General features: G+C 41.7%; 1 protein-coding gene across 1 annotated transcript in view; it reads right to left on the reverse strand.

The window, feature by feature from the left end:
- The window catches only part of pmm1 (phosphomannomutase 1), a 28,479-nt gene that overhangs the window by 2,010 nt on the left and 7,336 nt on the right, over positions 1 to 19,133 (reverse strand). The window contains exons 4-7 of the mRNA XM_028454662.1: positions 16,060 to 16,151; positions 10,285 to 10,384; positions 7,452 to 7,527; positions 4,028 to 4,143 (exon numbers count right to left, since the gene is read on the reverse strand). Coding sequence (XP_028310463.1) covers positions 4,028 to 4,143; positions 7,452 to 7,527; positions 10,285 to 10,384; positions 16,060 to 16,151 — 384 coding nt within the window. The remainder of the gene's footprint in view (positions 1 to 4,027; positions 4,144 to 7,451; positions 7,528 to 10,284; positions 10,385 to 16,059; positions 16,152 to 19,133) is intronic.

Genomic DNA, 19,133 nt, shown 5'->3' on the forward strand with positions numbered 1-19,133 from the left:
ACGCCACCGACTCCAACCCCCACCGCGGGGACGGAGGCACCCCAACGGCACACATCCAGCGCAGGACAGCAGCCCCCAGCCAAAGATGCCCCGGACCCACCCACCAGTCCGCAGATGGCAGGACATACCCACCAGGCGGCCGAAAGCAACCTCAACCACCGGAACAGCTAACGCCGCCCCCCCAGTAAACAGCATCATCCCGAGGCGCCAAACAACCCTGCCCCAACCCCGGTGAGGACACCAGCACCCCCCCAGCACACCCACCCCCCAAACCGGCGAGGCAGGCCGCCCCGGGCCCGCACACCACGGGGCCCGCCCCCAAGGCCACCAGGAGACAAAGCAAGCACCAAGCCCCACCCGGCCGACACAGCCCGGAAAGACCCCGCGAGACCCACCGCCACGCCCGACCGCAGCATCTTGATGTACTTTTACTCTATGCAGTGGCCCAGCCACCAACAGAGGGGCCAGGCCCCCACCGGAGAGGCCCAAATATGTGTACCAACCCACCACCCTGTTATGGTGCCTCTCCATTCCCCAATGGAGAGGCACTTCCCGATCCCCTGTGTGAATGTGTGTGTTTGGTGAATGTATGGGGTGTAATTAAAAGAAGGGGGATGGAGGGGAGCGGTACTCCCCCTCCAGCCTCTGTGGATTTATGTGTATGTGGTGTAATAGGCCGGAGGGTGTAAATGATGATACACCCTCCGGGGGGTGGCATGTTGAGATGCGATTAAAATTGGAGGGATTAGTAGGGCAACTAGAGGTGGGAGGGCCGCCCCCACGCCACTACATAGTAACACAGGTGGCGGCCCCCTCCACCCCCAGCCCCACCATCCAGCCCCCCAAGGGTTGGGTATCGGTGTGTGGTGCATTTTGTGAGTTGTGGTGCATTCAACTTTAAAACCTCAACATCCTAGACATTAAATCAAATTTAAGTAGTCTATTAAATCAATCCATCATCAGGAGATGATGGATGTATGAAAAACTTCTCAGATTGTTCATATCTACAGTGTTGTTCTCCTGAGGCTGTTTGACTATGTGACACTGAAAACTCTCCAAAGTTGGACACGTTTAAATCAATATAAGCATATATGCGCATGCGCACTACCGGAAAATGAATTTTTGCTATAACAATAATAATTCAGTTTTGTTTATTTTTGTTTTCAAAGTGAACGGACACGTGTTTTATTAGTTTATTGGATAAGGTTAGGGTTGGGGTTATGGTTGCATGCGCGCGTATATATGTTCATAATCGATCTTAGTACGTGGTAAACTCAGTCCGTGACACCGGTCCTTCTCTCTCCAACAGTCTGTGAAAGCACCACGTGCTCACAGCCGTAGATTTCACCGCGATGATGCTGACCTTGGCATTTCCTGCGTTGTATTTTGTGTGTGACGGTCTGACGGATATGTCTAGTGTTGTGGTCATTTAGGGCTCTAATCTCAACTGTGGGTGGAGCAGCCCTGAAATGTGGGTGTTCTAATTCAAATCTGGCTTTACGCACTGTTGTATGGTGTGTATTAATCATTCATTCATTATTCTGCAAAAGAAATGCTTATTTAACCATTACAGCTATTCGCCTGTTCTGACATGTCACACCTGTTTACTGCTTTTTGTAAAGACACAGCTGCAAAGTAAATGTTGTTAAGTGATAACCTAAACAACACCTGTTTTCCACAGAAGGTGCTAAAACTAACACCTCGAGGTGTGAGCAGTCACACTTTAGGTGTAAGAAGTCACACTTTACTTAACAGGAAGACAACGCCTTGTTATGTATCAAGTGTTAACCACGAACAACAACAACTAGTATGGAAACCACCCTTTATGAACACCTGTTACGCCAGCTGGGCCATGACATCTGTGTGAACTTTTGTCCTATTTTTCTATTCGCTTAGGTGGTCAGATCATGTATTATGACATATTATCACGCCATGCTTCAGGCTATATATACCACTGATTATTGTGTTCGGGGGCTTCTTTTACACGGACATTCTAGTTGTTCATGAAACCCCCTTCTTTCTCTATCGGCTGATAGTTTAAGACTTTGATACTTTGAAACTTTTTGATTGACTTTTAATTTTTGTAAACCTATAATAAAAATTCATTAACTATTAAGAAGCCTACTTGATTAAATTACCCGCCTGCAAACACCCACATCTGGGACGGCGCCTGAGTGGAGGACACACTTCTAGGCCTCTGGTAAGTGAGCCTGCCCTTGGTATCCTCTTAACAGGGGTGACCGGGGTGGGCTAACTCATGCTGTTGTAAAAAGGAGTTGTTTCCAGCTTCGACCTATATTGGATGGGTCCTAATATCAATCCCACAAAACTATAGCAAGACTACTCATAATCCTAAAATATGATAGACTTCCAATAGGAGGAAGTACACTTAGTCCTTTTCTTTATTAGATAACAATAATAGAGAATAGGCAGCCAGCTTCGGAGACAAGGTAGAGGGGGAATTCTTGTTTGAGTAAGACAGTTTTAGATCCCCTGCCGTCATAAAGTCCCGCGGGCTAAAGACACGCACATTCTCCGGTGTGCGTAAGTCCTTTTCTTCTTACACGCTTCTAACCCTGGAATAAGTGCAGCACCCCCATAAGGTGAAACATTATATTGCACTAGAAATATGGACTTAGTTACATTTGAAGCCACAAAAACTTGTGCGTCGCGCAGCAGCAGCTGTGATCACTCAGCTGCTGCTGTGTGATTAATTAAAACTCTGACAGACACAGACTTCTGTCCACGTTGGTCACAGTGATTCAACTATTTTCATACTATGTCCAACGTAAAGTCACAGTTTGATCCACTACAGAGTGAAACAAGCTGTCATATGCAGATGAGGATGGAACACAAACTGTTCCCACACATATTTTAATGAGGCTCAGCTCAGGTCACTTTATATTTAAAACTGTGTATTATGGAAGTAAATAGTTCTGTTTCACTGTAAACATCCCTCTGTATTAAAGCAGAACGCTCTGTGGACACGGTATTACATCATATCTCCATCATCTAACTCTGTCACGCTTTACAGTCAGACCTCCATACACAGATTACAACTTGTGAAAAATGCTGCTGCCTGGCTCCTCACCAACTCTCACAAACACGACAATATCACACCTGTCCTTTACTCCCTGCATTGGCCCCCAGTCTTTTTCAGAATCCGGTAGAAACTTTTGCTTTTTGTTTTCTGTTCCATCCATGGCCTCACACCTGTGTGTTTATGTGAGACTCTGACCCTTCACCAGCCGAGCAGAGCCCTACGTTCTGCCCAACACCCCCTGCTCATGGTACTCGGGTCACGTTACAAACACACACGCACACACACACACACACACACACACACACAAAGACGCACACACGTGACAAGAACGTCAGCGCACACGAAGAGACAGACGGGAATACACATATGCTGTGTCTGTAAATACACATAGCTTAATGAACCCTCTGATTAGTGCAGAATCTGCTCTTCAGAGTCAAAAACATTACAGCTGAAAAGAGCAGTTCTTTGTTAGAACTGTCAATCAATGCTCACTGAGGGCTGTGATTGGAGGAAACCCTCGTCTCTAATGGGCCAACAGTGAAAGTTGATGATGCAGGGGAATCTTAAAGAACATGTTTCAGCCAATAGCAAAATTCACTTGTAAAAGCAGCGTTCAACCCTTAGAGGGCAGTAACCGACATTTTACAACTAAATATGAGAAATGGAAATACTTTTACTAAAATATGAAGAGTGGGACTCGGATTAATAAACAGCACTACTTAATGCCCAAATGTATTCAGCAGAAAAAGGTGGGTTTGGGGTTGAGTTACTCTTTAAGCAAATACAAAACAAAAAGCATTCTGTTTTGGCTCAGTACGAGACGCACCATTTAATGGCCAAATAAGGAATGATTCCATATTTTAAGGGACGGGTGGCAACCCTAGCTTGATACTTGTTATAAAATGAAATGGTGCTTCAAAATGACACGCAAAGCACACCAAGCAGTGCTTAATGAAACATTTGAGGCAAACATCAACAACTCACATCCGACGTCTCGTTGCCGAAGAAGTAGATGAGGTTGAGGCCTTCACTCTCTAGAACCTCCAAACACAGCCTCTTGTCCCAGCCCTCGGGGAAAATATCAAAGCTGATGAGACCGCCTGAAGCAGGAAAAACACAAGCCTACATTAACCGCATTGCCTGAACTTGGCATTGAGCATGTCCACGTTTAAAAAACTGAACTACAACAAAGAAAGGAACAATGAAAACATCAGGAGGGTTCAGAGTTTTTTGGGACGATAACAAGTGAGGAAAATGATATTTAAAAAATTGTGACAAATTATTAGCTGAAAAATGAATGAATGAATAAATAAATAAATTTAAGTAGAGAAAAGAGAAGACTGATTACCCATGTAGAAAAACAGCTTAGAGTCTATGTTGTTTTGTTGAGGTACTGTCTACGCATTAGACAGTACCTCAACAGAGAAACTTAGCAACAAAAATAAAATGCAGTTAAGCCAACAATAGATACTTAAAATGTAAAAAAATGAATGAATAAATAATCCAAAATAAGAAAACTCAGAGATCACAAACCTCCGCCGAGCACCAAATATCTTCTTTGCCAGATATTGATCTAGATCAATGATTCTGATCATGGTACCAGCATCATTCACACTTTAAAGGCTTGGAAGAAATTAAATATATTATGTAGACACCCCCGTTTTTTCAAAATAATTGTCATGAAATGCACAATCTGGATCAGATCCAGATTAAACTACTCTTTTGGGAAATTGATGAACCAACACGACATAACTGAGTCATTTTAAAAAGATCAGTCAATTACGAATCAAGATATACATTTTTGAGATTTCACCAATCAGGACAAATAGGGATTTTCTGATTTTTTAAACTGATCCAGAATCAGTAGATTGATGCAGATTGTACTTTTGATGTAATTCTGCTAACAGACAAACAAAGAAATAAATGAAGGAACGTCAGTGAAAATATAACCTGCTTTGTGGATGTAATGGGTTCAAACAGTTAATGTAATTACTCAGGTGGTCATGGTATCGTCTTCTGATAGCGAGGTTGGGGGTTCGGTCCCAGTCTGTCCTTGGGTAAGACACTGAACCCTAAGTTGCTCCTAGTGGTTGATGTGAGTGTGAGTGGGCAAATGAGCTGATATTATGAGATGACTGCAGTGTGGGGATAAAGCGCTATATAAATCAAGTCCATTTATCAGTTACAGATGGATGCAGTGAATCTCAGTGTCCAAAACATGGCAGAGGAATGTCACGCTGCAACATTCCTCCTTCCCAGACTCCTTTAGTCTTTCAGCTGAGGAGCAGCTGGCCAATCAGAAGGCTGCATTGCCTACACACCCTCCACTCATAAACTTTTTTTAGTTAATTATTTCGTGGACAATCTCCTTTTACAATAAAAGAAGCGGCTAATTCCCAGCTGTAATCTCCTGCCCCGTGAATCGGCAACCTAAAGTGCATAATTAAAAAATGAAAATACAATAAATTATATTACATTTGTGAGGCACACAGACATATAACATGTCACACACACATGGAGCAAACACAGTTTGAACAAAGACAGCACAGAGGAGACATGAGAACAATCATAGAGGCCACATTTAAAATACATACAAAACATAACATGGAGGCAGGCAGCAGAGCAGTGACCATGTCCCATCAAACATACTGTATGTATCACATCTGACAGAGATGAATGTGTGCAGTTATAGTATATATTACCATGTTTTAAGGTGTGTTGTAAAAGTGGAGTATCTCTGTATATCTTTGATAGTGGTGGACAGTGAATTCCAGTTTTGTATTGCTCTAACAGAAAACTCTAGTTGACCAAATGTGCTTTTGCTAAACGGAATGAGAAGGTCACCTCGTGTGGTGCTTCTAGTGAACTGACTGCTGATGTAACGTTGAGTTATGAATGAGCTCAAAAGAGGAGGGTGGTATTAAGCAGAATTTTGAAAACCAGGCAAATGTTTTTGTATTTGATTACATCTCCGCAGCTCAGCAGTTGTTTATTTTAATACAATGATGTGAACTGTTGGGCTTCTGGTCCAACACTTTGAGGGTTTTATTGTAGAGAGTTGCTAATGGTTTTAATGACAAGCTGCTAGTTTGCCCCCAGCTTGTCATACAGTATGTTAGATGTGACATCATCATGGCATCCATAAACAGTTAGGCAGCATTAAAAGTTTCTAATAAATTTAAAATAGGCTAAATGTGACCCTATTGGACACTTTTTTGATGAGTACCTTTGAAACAAGGAGTAGAATCAATAATGATGTCCAGATACTTACATTGCGGCATAATACTAACGTTTTGACCAGAAATAGTTATATTCGACCTTCACTCTGTCGAATAGTAACAGTGATTAAATCAGGCCCATTCCCTCCCATACACAAAAGGGGAAAAGGTTATGTACAGGGTTTTACATATATCCATATACACACATATATGCATACGGTTATACAAGTAAAGGTACATCTCAAAAAATTAGAATATCATGAAAATGTTCATTGGCACCTGCCCACATTGCCAAAGGTACCAAAAGCTGGTTCAATGACCACCATGGTGTTACTGTGTTTGATTGACCAGCAAACTGGCCTGACCTGTCAAGAGGAAGGTGAGAGACACCAGACCCAACAATGCAGATGACCTGAAGGCTGCTATCAAAGCATTCTGGGTTCCATTAGACCTGAGCAGTGCCACAGGTTGATCACCTCCATGCCATGCAACATTGATGCAGTCATTCATGCAAAAGAAGGCCCAACCAATTATTGAGTGCATAGAAATCAACATACTTATCAGAAGCATTAATTTTTTGTTTAAAATATCATTTTTAATTAATCTTATGTATTATTCCAATTTTCCGAGACACTGAATTTTGAGATTTCATTATCTGTAAGCCATAATCATCAACATTTCAAGAAATATAGTATTGAAATATTTCACTCTGTGTCATGAGCCTATGACTTTCTAAAATATTGAACATTTTCATGATATTCTAATTTTTTTAGATGTACCTGTATATACAGTACATATATACAATACATACAGTTTATGTTCCTGTCACAGCAGTCAATCAATCTTGCTGAAGTGTTTGCACATTGCTGGACTTCCCCAATCAGGTAGGGGACATTGTGGATGTCAGGCAAGTAAGACTACAACCGCATTGTTTTACTCATTCTCAAATTCATTCCTCGCCTCTGTAATGCAAACCTTTACCTGTCCTGGTTCTCCTCAGCCTGCTCTGAACTACAGATCACTGAGTCGTCTGCAAATATATCGTCTATGGAGCTTTCTGTATCCTAAACTGATTGAACACCAGGCTTCTTCCTCAGAAGTCCGAGAGCAACACCAAGGTTTAGGACTTCATGGATGTGGTTGAAAATAAAGTGACATTTACAGTAAAAAATCCATATGAAGATTCTCACCTTTAGTGAACCGAAGACCCTTTCCAGCAAACTCCTTTTTCAAGGCAGCAACAAATTTCTCCCTGATCTTCTCCCTCTGTTGAACAGAGCCAAAGATGAAAAGCGTGATATCTCAACAAAATATAGCCTCAAAAACAAGGATCTGATGAATGCATGACAAAATAATGAGACCATAGGATTTTTAAAAAAAAACATACAATCAACATGCAATGGGCTTTACAGAGGCTTTCAAAGGTCATTCTTCATGTAGGACAAGTAAAGCATTCAATCTGAACTATCATGGCAAGATAAGATTTTGCTTACAAAACAGAACTATATATCAAAGATAAAATGGTTACGTTTCAGTTATCAGTAGTTATGCAACATGCGTACATGTTACTGCTTGATAATTTTGCCTCAAAAGCTCACTAAGATAATGTGTTTGTTTTTTAAAAACTACCAAAATATATGAATATTTAGTTTTTTTAGTTAAATTATTTATGTATTTTTTATTTTTTTTAAAACAACATTTAACATGTATGGAAGTTGTGACTCATCATGGCTATTTTACAAGCATGAAAATCTCTAAGTGTACTGCTTAGTCTGTGTTTATACATGACATACTGTACATGTTTATACTGTACATGCCACTTTTCAGTTGTTTTTATTGCACATGCAGCTCAGAGCCAGAAAGATGTTTTGGAATGACATGACATAATAAGAATTTTGCTTTCATGATGGTTCGTGGTGCAGAGAAAACAAGGCGAGGTTTGCTTTGTTGAACAAGTTTGGCAGCGTAAATGTCAGCATGCGGCCGCTTTTCTTTATCATTCACTGGCAACACATTCTTGCATGTCAATAAAAGATCTGCTGATTCTAATGAGCAGCAGTGAATCCTGGTTGCCTTTATTTACATACACAAGGAGCTCTTCTTCTCTCCTTAATGGCGTCTAAGAAATAGCAGAGTGGGAACTGTCACCCCCTGTGGCTACAGATTTTTTCGGGTTACGGTTTTGATTTATCATCTCTCAGTAAACAAAAGAGGGTTACATCAACTTTTTTAAACTTTTACTGCTTGTTAGAGCAACCCAAAGCAGCACAAATTGTCATTTTGACTGAAAAAGCTGCTAAATGATCCTAAACGCTTCACCTCCCATAGAACTCACTAGACTAAAAGGGGCTTATCACGTCACCAATGATGTCATTTCATGGCACGTAGGGTAAAGTAGTCCCAGATTTAAAAGTCCCATATCATGCATTTTTCACACATCTCCATTTGTTCTAAGAACACCAAAAACATAGTATTTGAGGTTTATTTTCCCAAACTCGCCTGTTTTTCAGTTTTAATCTCTAAAACGTGACTTTCTGACCAATGGTCTGTTTGCTGCCTGCTTATGCATATTCATGAGTGGGCGTGTCTATACACTGACTTGCCTGCATGACTCGCTCTGAGGCAGATCAATGATCACCAAAGTGATTTTCTCTTGCTATCCACACACTGTTGTTATTGTTTTCAGCCAAAAACAGAGAAAGTGTAAGAGCAAATAGTGTCTCTGGATGGCATTACTCTGATGTGTTTTGGACCAAATAAAATCACTTTGGTTTTTATCCTGGTTAAGAAGGAGAAAGTTACGGCTCATCCAGGATGTGATGTCATTAAGACGAGCCTGGAGTTTTAATAACTGATGAGTTTCATCTGATTTCATTGAGAGATAAAGCTGTGTATCATCTGCATAGCAATGGAAATGTACATTATGTTCTCTGATAATGTTACCTAGTGGAAGCATATATAATGTAAAGAGTATTGGTCCCAAAACTGAACCTTGTGGAACTCCATGATTAACTCTGGCGTGCGCTGAGGAGAGATTATTAACATAAACAAAGTGGGTTCTGTCTGATAGGTAGGATTTAAACCAACCCAGCGCTGTTTCTTTAATCCCAGAAACACTTTCCAGTCTCTGCAGCAGTAGATGATGATCCACTGTATCAAAGGCTGCACTGAGATCTAAGAGAACCAGAACTGAGACCAACCCTCTGTCTGAGGCTAAGAGGAGATCATTGGTTACTTTTACTAAGACAGTCTCTGTGCTGTGATTGGCTCTAAAGCCAGACTGAAAGCTCTTATATAAATTGTTCCTATGGAGGTGATCACATAGTTGACCTGTGATGACTTTTTCAAGAATTTTAGACACAAAAGGAAGATGGATATTGGTCTATAAATGGACAAGTCACTTGGCTCAAGGGTTGGTTTTTTAAGGAGAGGTTTGATTACAGCGGTTTTAAAAGCCTGTGGTACATAACCTGTTACTAGAGATGTGTTAATCCAGTTCATCATATTAGTGCTGATTAGTGGAAGAACATCTTTAAATAGTGGAGCTGGAATTGGATCTAAAAGACAGGTTGTTGGTTTAGAAGCACTAACTATTGAGGTCAGTTCAGATAGACCAATTAGAGTAAAACTATGTAAATAAAAGCTGCCTGTTGGGGATACCTCAGGAGCTGCTTTGTTTAATAAAGTATTGAGCACTCCTGCAGAGGGGACATTGGCTTTGTTTCTAATTGTTAGAATTGTATCAGTAAAGAAGTTGATGAAGTCATCACTGCTCAGGTTAACAGGAATAGAGGGTTTAACAGAACTGTGGCTTTTGGTGAGCCTGGCTACAGTGTTGAATAGAAACCGAGGATTATTTTTGTTTTCCTCTATTAAAGCTGAGAAATAGGAAGTTCTAGCTTTGCATGTCTGATGAGAGCCACTTCTTTTCCAGTTCTTGCCTGTTCAAGTAACAAGTCGATGGTGCTTTAGGCAGCAAATAACTCCAACATGTGTGAACAAAGCCAATCTGCTCAGATTTACCTTGTCAATTTCAGAAAATTCGATTCGCTCCTCTGGTGAGCAGCTTCGGCCAATCGGGGAAATGTTCAGCATCCCATTCCTGAACTCAATGAATGTCCCCCTAAAACAGAGAAACAAACACACTATTTAAGTACAGAGCACAACAATAAAGACCAATCACACAACTGGGTTCCAAAGAACATCCACTCATTTCCAAGTTAAAAGGATCCTCCACAGTTTTTACAAGTTTAGCTTAAAATCTTTGAAATGTACTTATTAGAACATATATGACTAGCAAAACACATTATTATGCACCATATTTGTTTAATTGCATTTTAAAAATGGGACTATTTCACAGCATAGAACCTGTGTTCCGCTATCTTGAAATCACATAACTGATGACGTCACACCGCCCCACTGCCTGTAAACAGCCCATTGTTTTCTATTGGAGTGAAGCATTCAGCTTGCTTTTTAGATTATTTAGCAAATTTTTCAGTGAAAATGACAACTTGTACTGATTTTGGTTGCTCTAAATAATCAGGAAAAGTCACCCAGTGAAGAAAAGCATCACTTTCGTCAGAGCTGGGGAGAAAGTTGCAGCGGCCACCTGAAATTACTCCCCTGGCCTGTTGGCAATGGCGCGTGATTGGGAGCTGAAGGTTGACCTGGGGAAGCAACTGAAGTTCCCAGAAGAGGTCGCAAAAACGACTTTAAGGCCAGACATTGTTCTCACCTCAGCAGCCTCCAAGCAGGTAGTTCTCCTGGAGCTTCCTGTTCCTTAGGAGGACTGAATAGAGGAGGCCCATGAGAGGAAGAGGACAAAGTACTCCAAACTAGTGGAGGAGTGCCAGAGCAATGGTTGGCGGGCAAGATGCCAACCCATCAAAGTGGGATGCAGAGGATTTGCGGGCCAGTCTCTCTGCAGGGCCTTCAAGATGCTGGGTATCGCAAGAGCCAGCCAGCAAAGGGCCATCAAGTTGGCTACCAGAAGTGGTGTCAAGGTGGCTGTGGATCAGAAGAGGAGAAGAGTGGCACGTAGAGTAGTGCTACCTGGCCACAAGCTTGATCAACCACAGCTGGGTTGCCTGGGGGAGGGGGTCTGATTGTTTAAAAACCCAAAACCCCCTGTGATCCCAGGTTACATCACTAATGATGTGTCCAGGGGCACCACAGGGTTTATTTAAGAACTGAAAAAATGCCGATGTAAACCTCTTTTGTTTACCGGAATAGGATAAAAACGGTTGTGACCGCAGGGGGCGACAGTTACAACTCTACTGTTTGGTAGTAGACAATGAAGCAGAGAAGAAGAGCTCTCCTAAGGGACCTTTACTCTCCCTTAAACAGTGAGCGGAAGTTAGCGAGTAAACACTGACAGTTATAGGACTCCCACCCAAAAGGACTTCTATTCTTAGGATTTGTGTGTCTTCAACAGTCTGTGATTTCTCTCTAACTTCAGCCATCAGAGCGTGTCAGAGCACTGTTTGGGCCCATCCTAATGTCCACACTCACACACTCACTGCCTGAGCCCTCAGTAGCTTCACTGACATCAACTGGAAAGTGATGGAGTGTGTAAAGCTGTGAGGCTTGAAGCACTAGAAACAGAAATGGGACAGTCCTTTGTTTTCTGTTGACAGCAATACATAACGCTCCTTGTGATTGCAGCGTTGGGACTTTGGGCTTTATAACACTCACACATGCTTTTTTATGACTGTGTTTACAGTCTCTCTGTATATTACATGGCCAATTAAGTATAAACTCAGAAGTCAAATATGAAAGTTGAATACTCACTCAAAACCTTGAGCTGAGTTATTTTTGTGTCAGTAAATAGACATATTTTGTTATCAGGTGAAAAAACTTTAGGGTTCACTGTTCAGTCATTGTTTATTTATTTATTTATTTAAAGGGTGCATTAAACAGTGGCACAAATGTATTTACCTGCCTATAGGCTGGATAAGGGAGCCAGTACAGTACTGCTACAATTTACCATCTCATCCTTATTTTTGATAAAAGTTTACCAAAGTCTTTTTAAAGACCCACAGAATATTTTACTGACTATCTGAATTCTGACACCAGATTCTGAAAGATTGAATCCTCTACTTTCATAAAAAAACAAAAATAGTTTCTGGCTCATTTAGTTTTTTGTAATCAGCCATTGAATAGAGCAAGTTTTACACAAATCTTCAGTTTCAGAGCAAAGAGCTGAGAAAAAAGTCTTTTTCTAATCAACCCTGTCAGTGACTTTAAAGCTATTTTTTTTTTTTGCTTTAGTGACAACTCTAACATCTGAACATTGTTTCATTACATAAAACAAAAACAAAAAAAAACACTGAGACCGGGCTTTAGATGGCAAAATTATTATTATTTATCTATCTGGGTCAGAGTTGAATGGATTTCTTACTATATTTTGGCGTTCCTCCAAGTTTTTCTTCCATCAGTCTGCACACACACAACTTCCTCTTCCTCCCGGACATACGGAGTGTCACTGCGTTCCCCGCTTTTTTTATTATTTTATCTCACCATCGCCACACTATCCATGAGTTCCACACATGCTCTGGTTGAGTGTGCGCTGCTGGGAATGTCAACTCTCCTACGTAGTGCCATTATCTGTCTCGTAAACTCCTTTCCTCCTCTTCCTCTGAGCTCTGCTGAGCATGGATGAGCTCTCATCCAAAGGTGCGCTGCTACTTCCGACGTGTCACCTATTATTTTGCTAATTGGCTCACAGGCTGGGGGTATTTTGTACCCCCCTCCTCCGAAACACGCACCAATGACCCGTTTAGCCCGGTTAGTTGATGGTTTTATCTCAACATTATCAATAATCCACTCAGGTCCACACATGTTCTGTGTTAGTGTGTGGTGCTGTGAGCTGCTGGATACATCACAATATCACTCTGTAGCGCCATAATCTCACTTGTTCCTGCTTCTTCCTCTTTTGCTGGGTAGCATCAGTGGCTAATCTCTCATCTAAAGGTGCACTGCTGCTATCTTCTGGACACAGTTGGTCACTACAACACCCCACATCTTAGATATTGATGAGAGACCTCCGCCAGGGTGTTTTTTAGTAATCCCCGTGAAAAAACGCAAATGACTATGTGCTATCTCGTCAATGGCACTGAGCGTTTGGATATGAAATGACGAGTTATCTCGTCAATGGCACTGAGTGAGTTAACTGCAACAAGAGATTAAGTTTTTTTTTGCCATTTGCTTTTGTGTTTATGGTATTTGCCCACGATTATCGCTATGTCACAATGTTTTTGTTTACTAAAAAAAGTCAGAGGAAATTCCTTTACGCACTTCATGATTTGACAATAGGACAGCCCTAAGCCCTCAAGGACTTAGTGGTAGCGCCTCAAAGTCAGTAAGTGTGTGAGTGAGGACATTGGGGCCCATCCCAATCAATTTGTATCCTCTTTCTGTAAACAAAAGAGGGCTACATCAACATCTTTAACTTTTCCTGTTTTTAAGAGCAACCGAAAGCAGCACAAGTTGTCATTTTGACTGAAAAAGCTGCAAAATGATGTAAAACCCTGTTCAATGATCTAAAAAGCAGGCTGAACTCTATGTATATTGACTCTAATAGAAAACAATGGGATGTTTACAGGCAGTGTGACATCATCAATCACGTGATTTCAAGATGAAGGAACACAGGTTTTAAAATTGTAAAGATTCAAAGATTCAAGATTCAAAGTGTTTATTGTTATGTGCACAGTAAAGAAACATGTTTCCCTGTACAATGAAATTTCTATTTTGCTCACCACACTGGATGCCACAAAAAACAAGAAGATAAACAGATAAAGATAAAGAGAAAAGTATAGTAACAATAATTACAAAAATTTAAAACATAAATATAAATGTGTACAAGGTAGAAAAGATTGAAAAGTCAAATATAAATATAAAAATAAAGTGTGCATTGTGAAATATAGTCCGTCCTCTTGTCTGTTGAGGAGTCTGATAGCAGAGGGGAAGAAGGAGTTCCTCAGTCTGGTGGTCCTCCATTTGACACTTCTGTACCTCTGTCCTGAAGGTAGGACTGTGAACAGACTGTGTTGGGGGTGTGTGGGGTCTTTAATGATGGAGGCAGCTCTCCTGTGAACTCTGCACTTGGAGATGCTCTGCAGAGAGGGGGGTGGAGTCCTGGTGATTGTAGATGCTGTCTTCACCACTCTCCGCAGGCGTTTGTGGTCCATAGCAGTGGTGTTGCTGTACCACACGGTGGTACAGCTGGTGAGGATGGACTCAATGATGCAGCTGTAGAAGTTGGTGAGGACTTTTGGTGGCATTTCAAATTTCCTCAGCCTCCTCAGGAAATACAGCTGCTGTTGAGCCTTCTTCACCAGCTGTGTGGTGTTGAGGGACCAGGTGAAGTCCTCACTGATGTGGACCCTCAGGTATTTTACACTGCTCACCCTCCCCACTTCCTGCTCCCGGATAGACAGTGGCTGATGAGAGCGCCTCTCCTTCCTCATGTCCACTATCATCTCCTTGGTCTTGTCCGTGTTGAGGGTGAGGTTGTTCTCCTCACACCATGTCATCAGACTGGCCCCTCCTTCCTGTAGGCGGCTTCGTCTCCGCCAGTGATACATCCTATCACTACGGTGTCGTCTGCAAACTTCAGCATGGTGTTGTCCTTGTGGGAGGCGACACAGTCGTGGGTGAACAGGGTGTAGAGGACAGGGCTGAGGACACAGCCCTGTGGGGTGCCAACAACAGTGCGGATGTTGGCTGAGGTCCTGTTCCCAATCCTGACAGACTGAGGCCTGTCAGTCAAAACGTCCAGCAGCCAGTCACAGAGGGTGGAGTGAAGTCCGAGGGAAGAGTTTTTGGGTGAGCATGTGGGGAATGACCGTGTTGAGGGCTGAGCTGTAGTCGATAAAGAGCATCCTGATGTAGGAGTCTTTACTCTCCAGGTGACAGAGAGAAGTGTGGAGGGCAGCGGTGATGGCGTCTGAGGTGGACCTGTTGCGACGTTATTCATACTCCAGGGGGTCCAGTGTGTCCGGTATGCGGTTTTGAATGTAGGTCAGCACCACTCTCTCGAAGCACTTCATTATGATTGGAGTGAGTGCTACTGGCCTGTAGTCATTCAAACAGGTGGGGGGGCTCTTCTTTGGGAGGGGGGCAATGGTTGTGGCTTTGAAGCAGCGGGGGACAGTGCTCTGTCTCAGGGAGAGGTTGAATAGGGAGGTGAGAATGTCTGTCAGCTCATTTGCACATGCACTGAGGGCCCGCCCTGAAATGTTGTCTGGTCCTGCCGCTTTGCGGGGGTTAATTCTCCTCAGGGCTTTGTGTACCTGGGTTGATGACACGCTCAGTGGGGAGTGAGGGGCACCCGGGGGTGTGTGACTCATTTTTGTGTTGGGAGTCGAGGTCTCAAAGCGCGAATAGAAGACATTGAGGTCATCTGGCAGGCTGTCTGGGGCGTCTGTCCCATTTTTAAAAAGGTAATTAAATAAATATGGTGCATAATGTGTTTTGTTAGGAACAGATCTTCTCATAAGTACATTTCAAAGATTTTAGGCCACATTTGTAAAAATAGAGGAAAATCCCTTAAACACCGAGTCAATTAGCTTCCTTACTGAGCCCTTCAGACTATTTTGATCTAATTTTTGTAGAAATAAAAAGCCGTGCTACAATATCTGTTGTTTGAAAACATCCTATATATTTTATATTTTACAAAAGTCATATGATCCTCTTGTTGATCTTTTAGCATTTGCTCGTCACAGACGTATGCAGGCCTTCACTACATGTAGAGCTATGATACTATGATACTGTTAAAAGGAGGCCCTAAATGTGCACCTTTTCTTTGGAAGCTTGATGAGCCCCATGTAGCTCAGGCAGAAGTTGATCAGGTCCTGCAGCAGCTCCTCACCGATGTGGTTTTGAATGGCCTTTGAACCAGTTCAAAAGAAATGAATGAATGAATGAATGTTGAATCTGATGTTTTTTTAGTCATTTGAACAAAATAATGAAAAAGATTAAAACTACTTAAAGGGGCAGTATTATAAAAAAAACACTTTATAATGGTTTTGCTAGTGATATACATTAGCCTCATTCAGAGGGACAAAGATCAAAAGTTCTGTTTCCTCCCCCCCTTGTTATTCCACATTTTTTAAAAAGTCAGCTACAAACAAGCCAGTTGGATTTTTCTCGCCATGTGTAGTCACATTGTGGAAACTCGTTCTCCTGACAACCCTTGCTCCTCCTACCCTATAAGAATGTGAGCTCTTCTCTCTAAAACTACCTCACAGCTAAAACAAACACCGTGGTCTCATATAGAATATTAATTCTAGGGTCGCCTGGGGGAGGCGGTCTGATTGTTGAAAAACCCAAAATTTACATATATTATTGTCATATATGTAAAGCTACATACACAAAATGTGTTCTCTGTATTTAACCCCTCCCTGAGGAGCAGTGGGCAGCCACGGTGTAGCACCCAGGGAGCAGTTCCAATCAATTCCATTTTTAGTATTCGTTATATCGTGTTGTATCGCTTTTGAGATGATCTGACGTGTTTGTGACGCAATGCAATGCAGCGGTTAGACAAAACAGTGGACTATCACCTTGAATGGACTATTCCTATGATCAGTAGTGGAGAAGATGACAAGAAAGCAACGTAGCAACTCTCGTGAGTGTTTGAAACAGCTGAAACAGCTGACGGACTCCACAGCTGATGTGATAAACACACATCCTGAAGCAGCATTTGTCTGACTCACAATCACAATAGCCTCTTAGATAGCCATGTGTTTTACTGTAATGCAGTGTCAGCGTCATGGGGGGGGCATTTGCGGGTAGTGTCCCCCCAGCTGACCTATTGTGCCCCCCCACACACACAGACACTCTTCCCACTACAGGGGGAGCTTTTTATTAATTAAAGATATCTGATTGGCTATCGCACTCGACTGTGTCCATTCACTGACAGCGGACGGGGAGTCTGCTCCATAGATACATTATACTGTGGTGTAATTGTTTTACATTTGTTGAACGTACCCTAGAGCTGTTGTTAGGATCAGCCAATAGAATGTGTTTGTGTCTATGGCCTGCTCTGTTGATTCACGTGACGTCACTCACATTGCTGCATCGAGAAACGAGAGCACAAAATAAAAAATTAAAAAAATTGAATTAAAAAAAGCGAGAGGGCAAAACTCAGATGGAGAGAAAGAAGTGAAGCTTGAAAATCTGCCATCTGAAATCATCAAAATGTTCATGTTTTGCGTAGTTTACGGCTGCTCCAATCATTGTAAGCAAGAAAAGGAAAAGAGATTTTATAGAGTACCGAAGATTGTACAAATCTCACAGAACAACGCTGTAAAGAGTGGATTTTAAACCTACGTCTGTGGTCAGGAGGAGCAGAGTCTGCTGATGCCTGTGTCTGTAGAGACCACTTCGTCAGAGTTATCTTAGCAAGCTAACTTTGTTTTTGTGGCTGTATTTATGTAGCATTAGATTGTTGTTAAATACTCATTTACTATTATTTACCTTATTTCTTTCCCCCCTTGCACACTGTGCACATAAAGCTGAACACCATAATACTATTTCACTACATGTCATAAAGTACTATTCAGTATTAGTATATATGTATGTGACAAATAAACCTCATGTATCAGGCTAACGTCGTCGTTGAGATGTTTAGCATGTTGGTTTACATTATAGCCGTTTGTGTGTGTGTGTAGCGGAGGGTTTTTGTGCCCCCCACATTTTTCTTAATGCCCCCTCATTTATTACCGCCTGGCACCGACTCTGCTGTAATGTGCAGTTTTTTGGCTGAAAACAATAACTGGAGTGTGTACATAGCAAAAATTGCTAGTGATCAGCTATTGTGTGGAGTCTGCATCTACAGACACACCCACTCATGCATATGCATGACGGCCCCAAAACAGCCCGTTTTTAGAAGTGACATTAAAGTGACTTTTCAGAGTCTAAAACTCTGAAAAACAGGTGAGTTTGGGAAAATAAACCTCAAATACTATGTTGTTAGGGTTCTTAGAACAAATGGAGATGTGTGAGAAATAGCATAATAGTGGACCTTTAAGTTGAAATGAGCCAATGAATCTGCATTGAAACCGAAGACAAAAAAATAAAACAGATTAAAAGTCACATTAAGTCAGAAAAAAATGAATATATTTCCTCTCAAGAATAATGATCAAACACAGGGAAATGTCAGAAACATTAGTCCAAAATAAAACACAGTTCACCACACCCACATGCTGCTCTATGATAAATGTTGCCCTCCTTCTTTAAAAGTCCCATATCATGCATTTTTCACACATCTCCATTTGTTCTAAGAACACCAAAAACATAGTATTTGAGGTTTATTTTCCCAAACTCGCCTGTTTTTCAGAGTTTTAATCTCTAAAACGTGACTTTCTGACCAATGGTCTGTTTGCTGCCTGCTTATGCATATTCATGAGTGGGCGTGTCTATACACTGACTTGCCTGCATGACTCACTCTGAGGCAGATCAATGATCACCAAAGTGATTTTCTCTTGCTATCCACACACTGTTGTTATTGTTTTCAGCCAAAAAACTGCACATTACAGTAAAACACATGGATATTTAAGCGGATATTGTGAGTCCGTCTCAGAGCTGTGTGTGTTCATCCAACAGCAGCAGCTTCAAACACTCACAGGAGTGTTAAGCTGTTAATTCACTTTCTTCTCCTGCTCATCTTTATTAAATACAGGAATATATATATATCTATATATACATTATATTTAAGGTGATAATCATTTGTTTATCGCCTCAACCGTTGTGTTGCATTTAGTCACAAACGCGTCAGATCAAGTCAAAGGTGACATGATGTCTGCTCCCTGGGTGCCTACACTGCAGTTTTCACTGTGGAAGGGTGGCACCAGCAGCAGGCACTTCCTGGA

This window comes from Gouania willdenowi, chromosome 8 (genome assembly GCF_900634775.1).
Source record: "Gouania willdenowi chromosome 8, fGouWil2.1, whole genome shotgun sequence".
NCBI lineage: Eukaryota > Metazoa > Chordata > Actinopteri > Blenniiformes > Gobiesocidae > Gouania > Gouania willdenowi.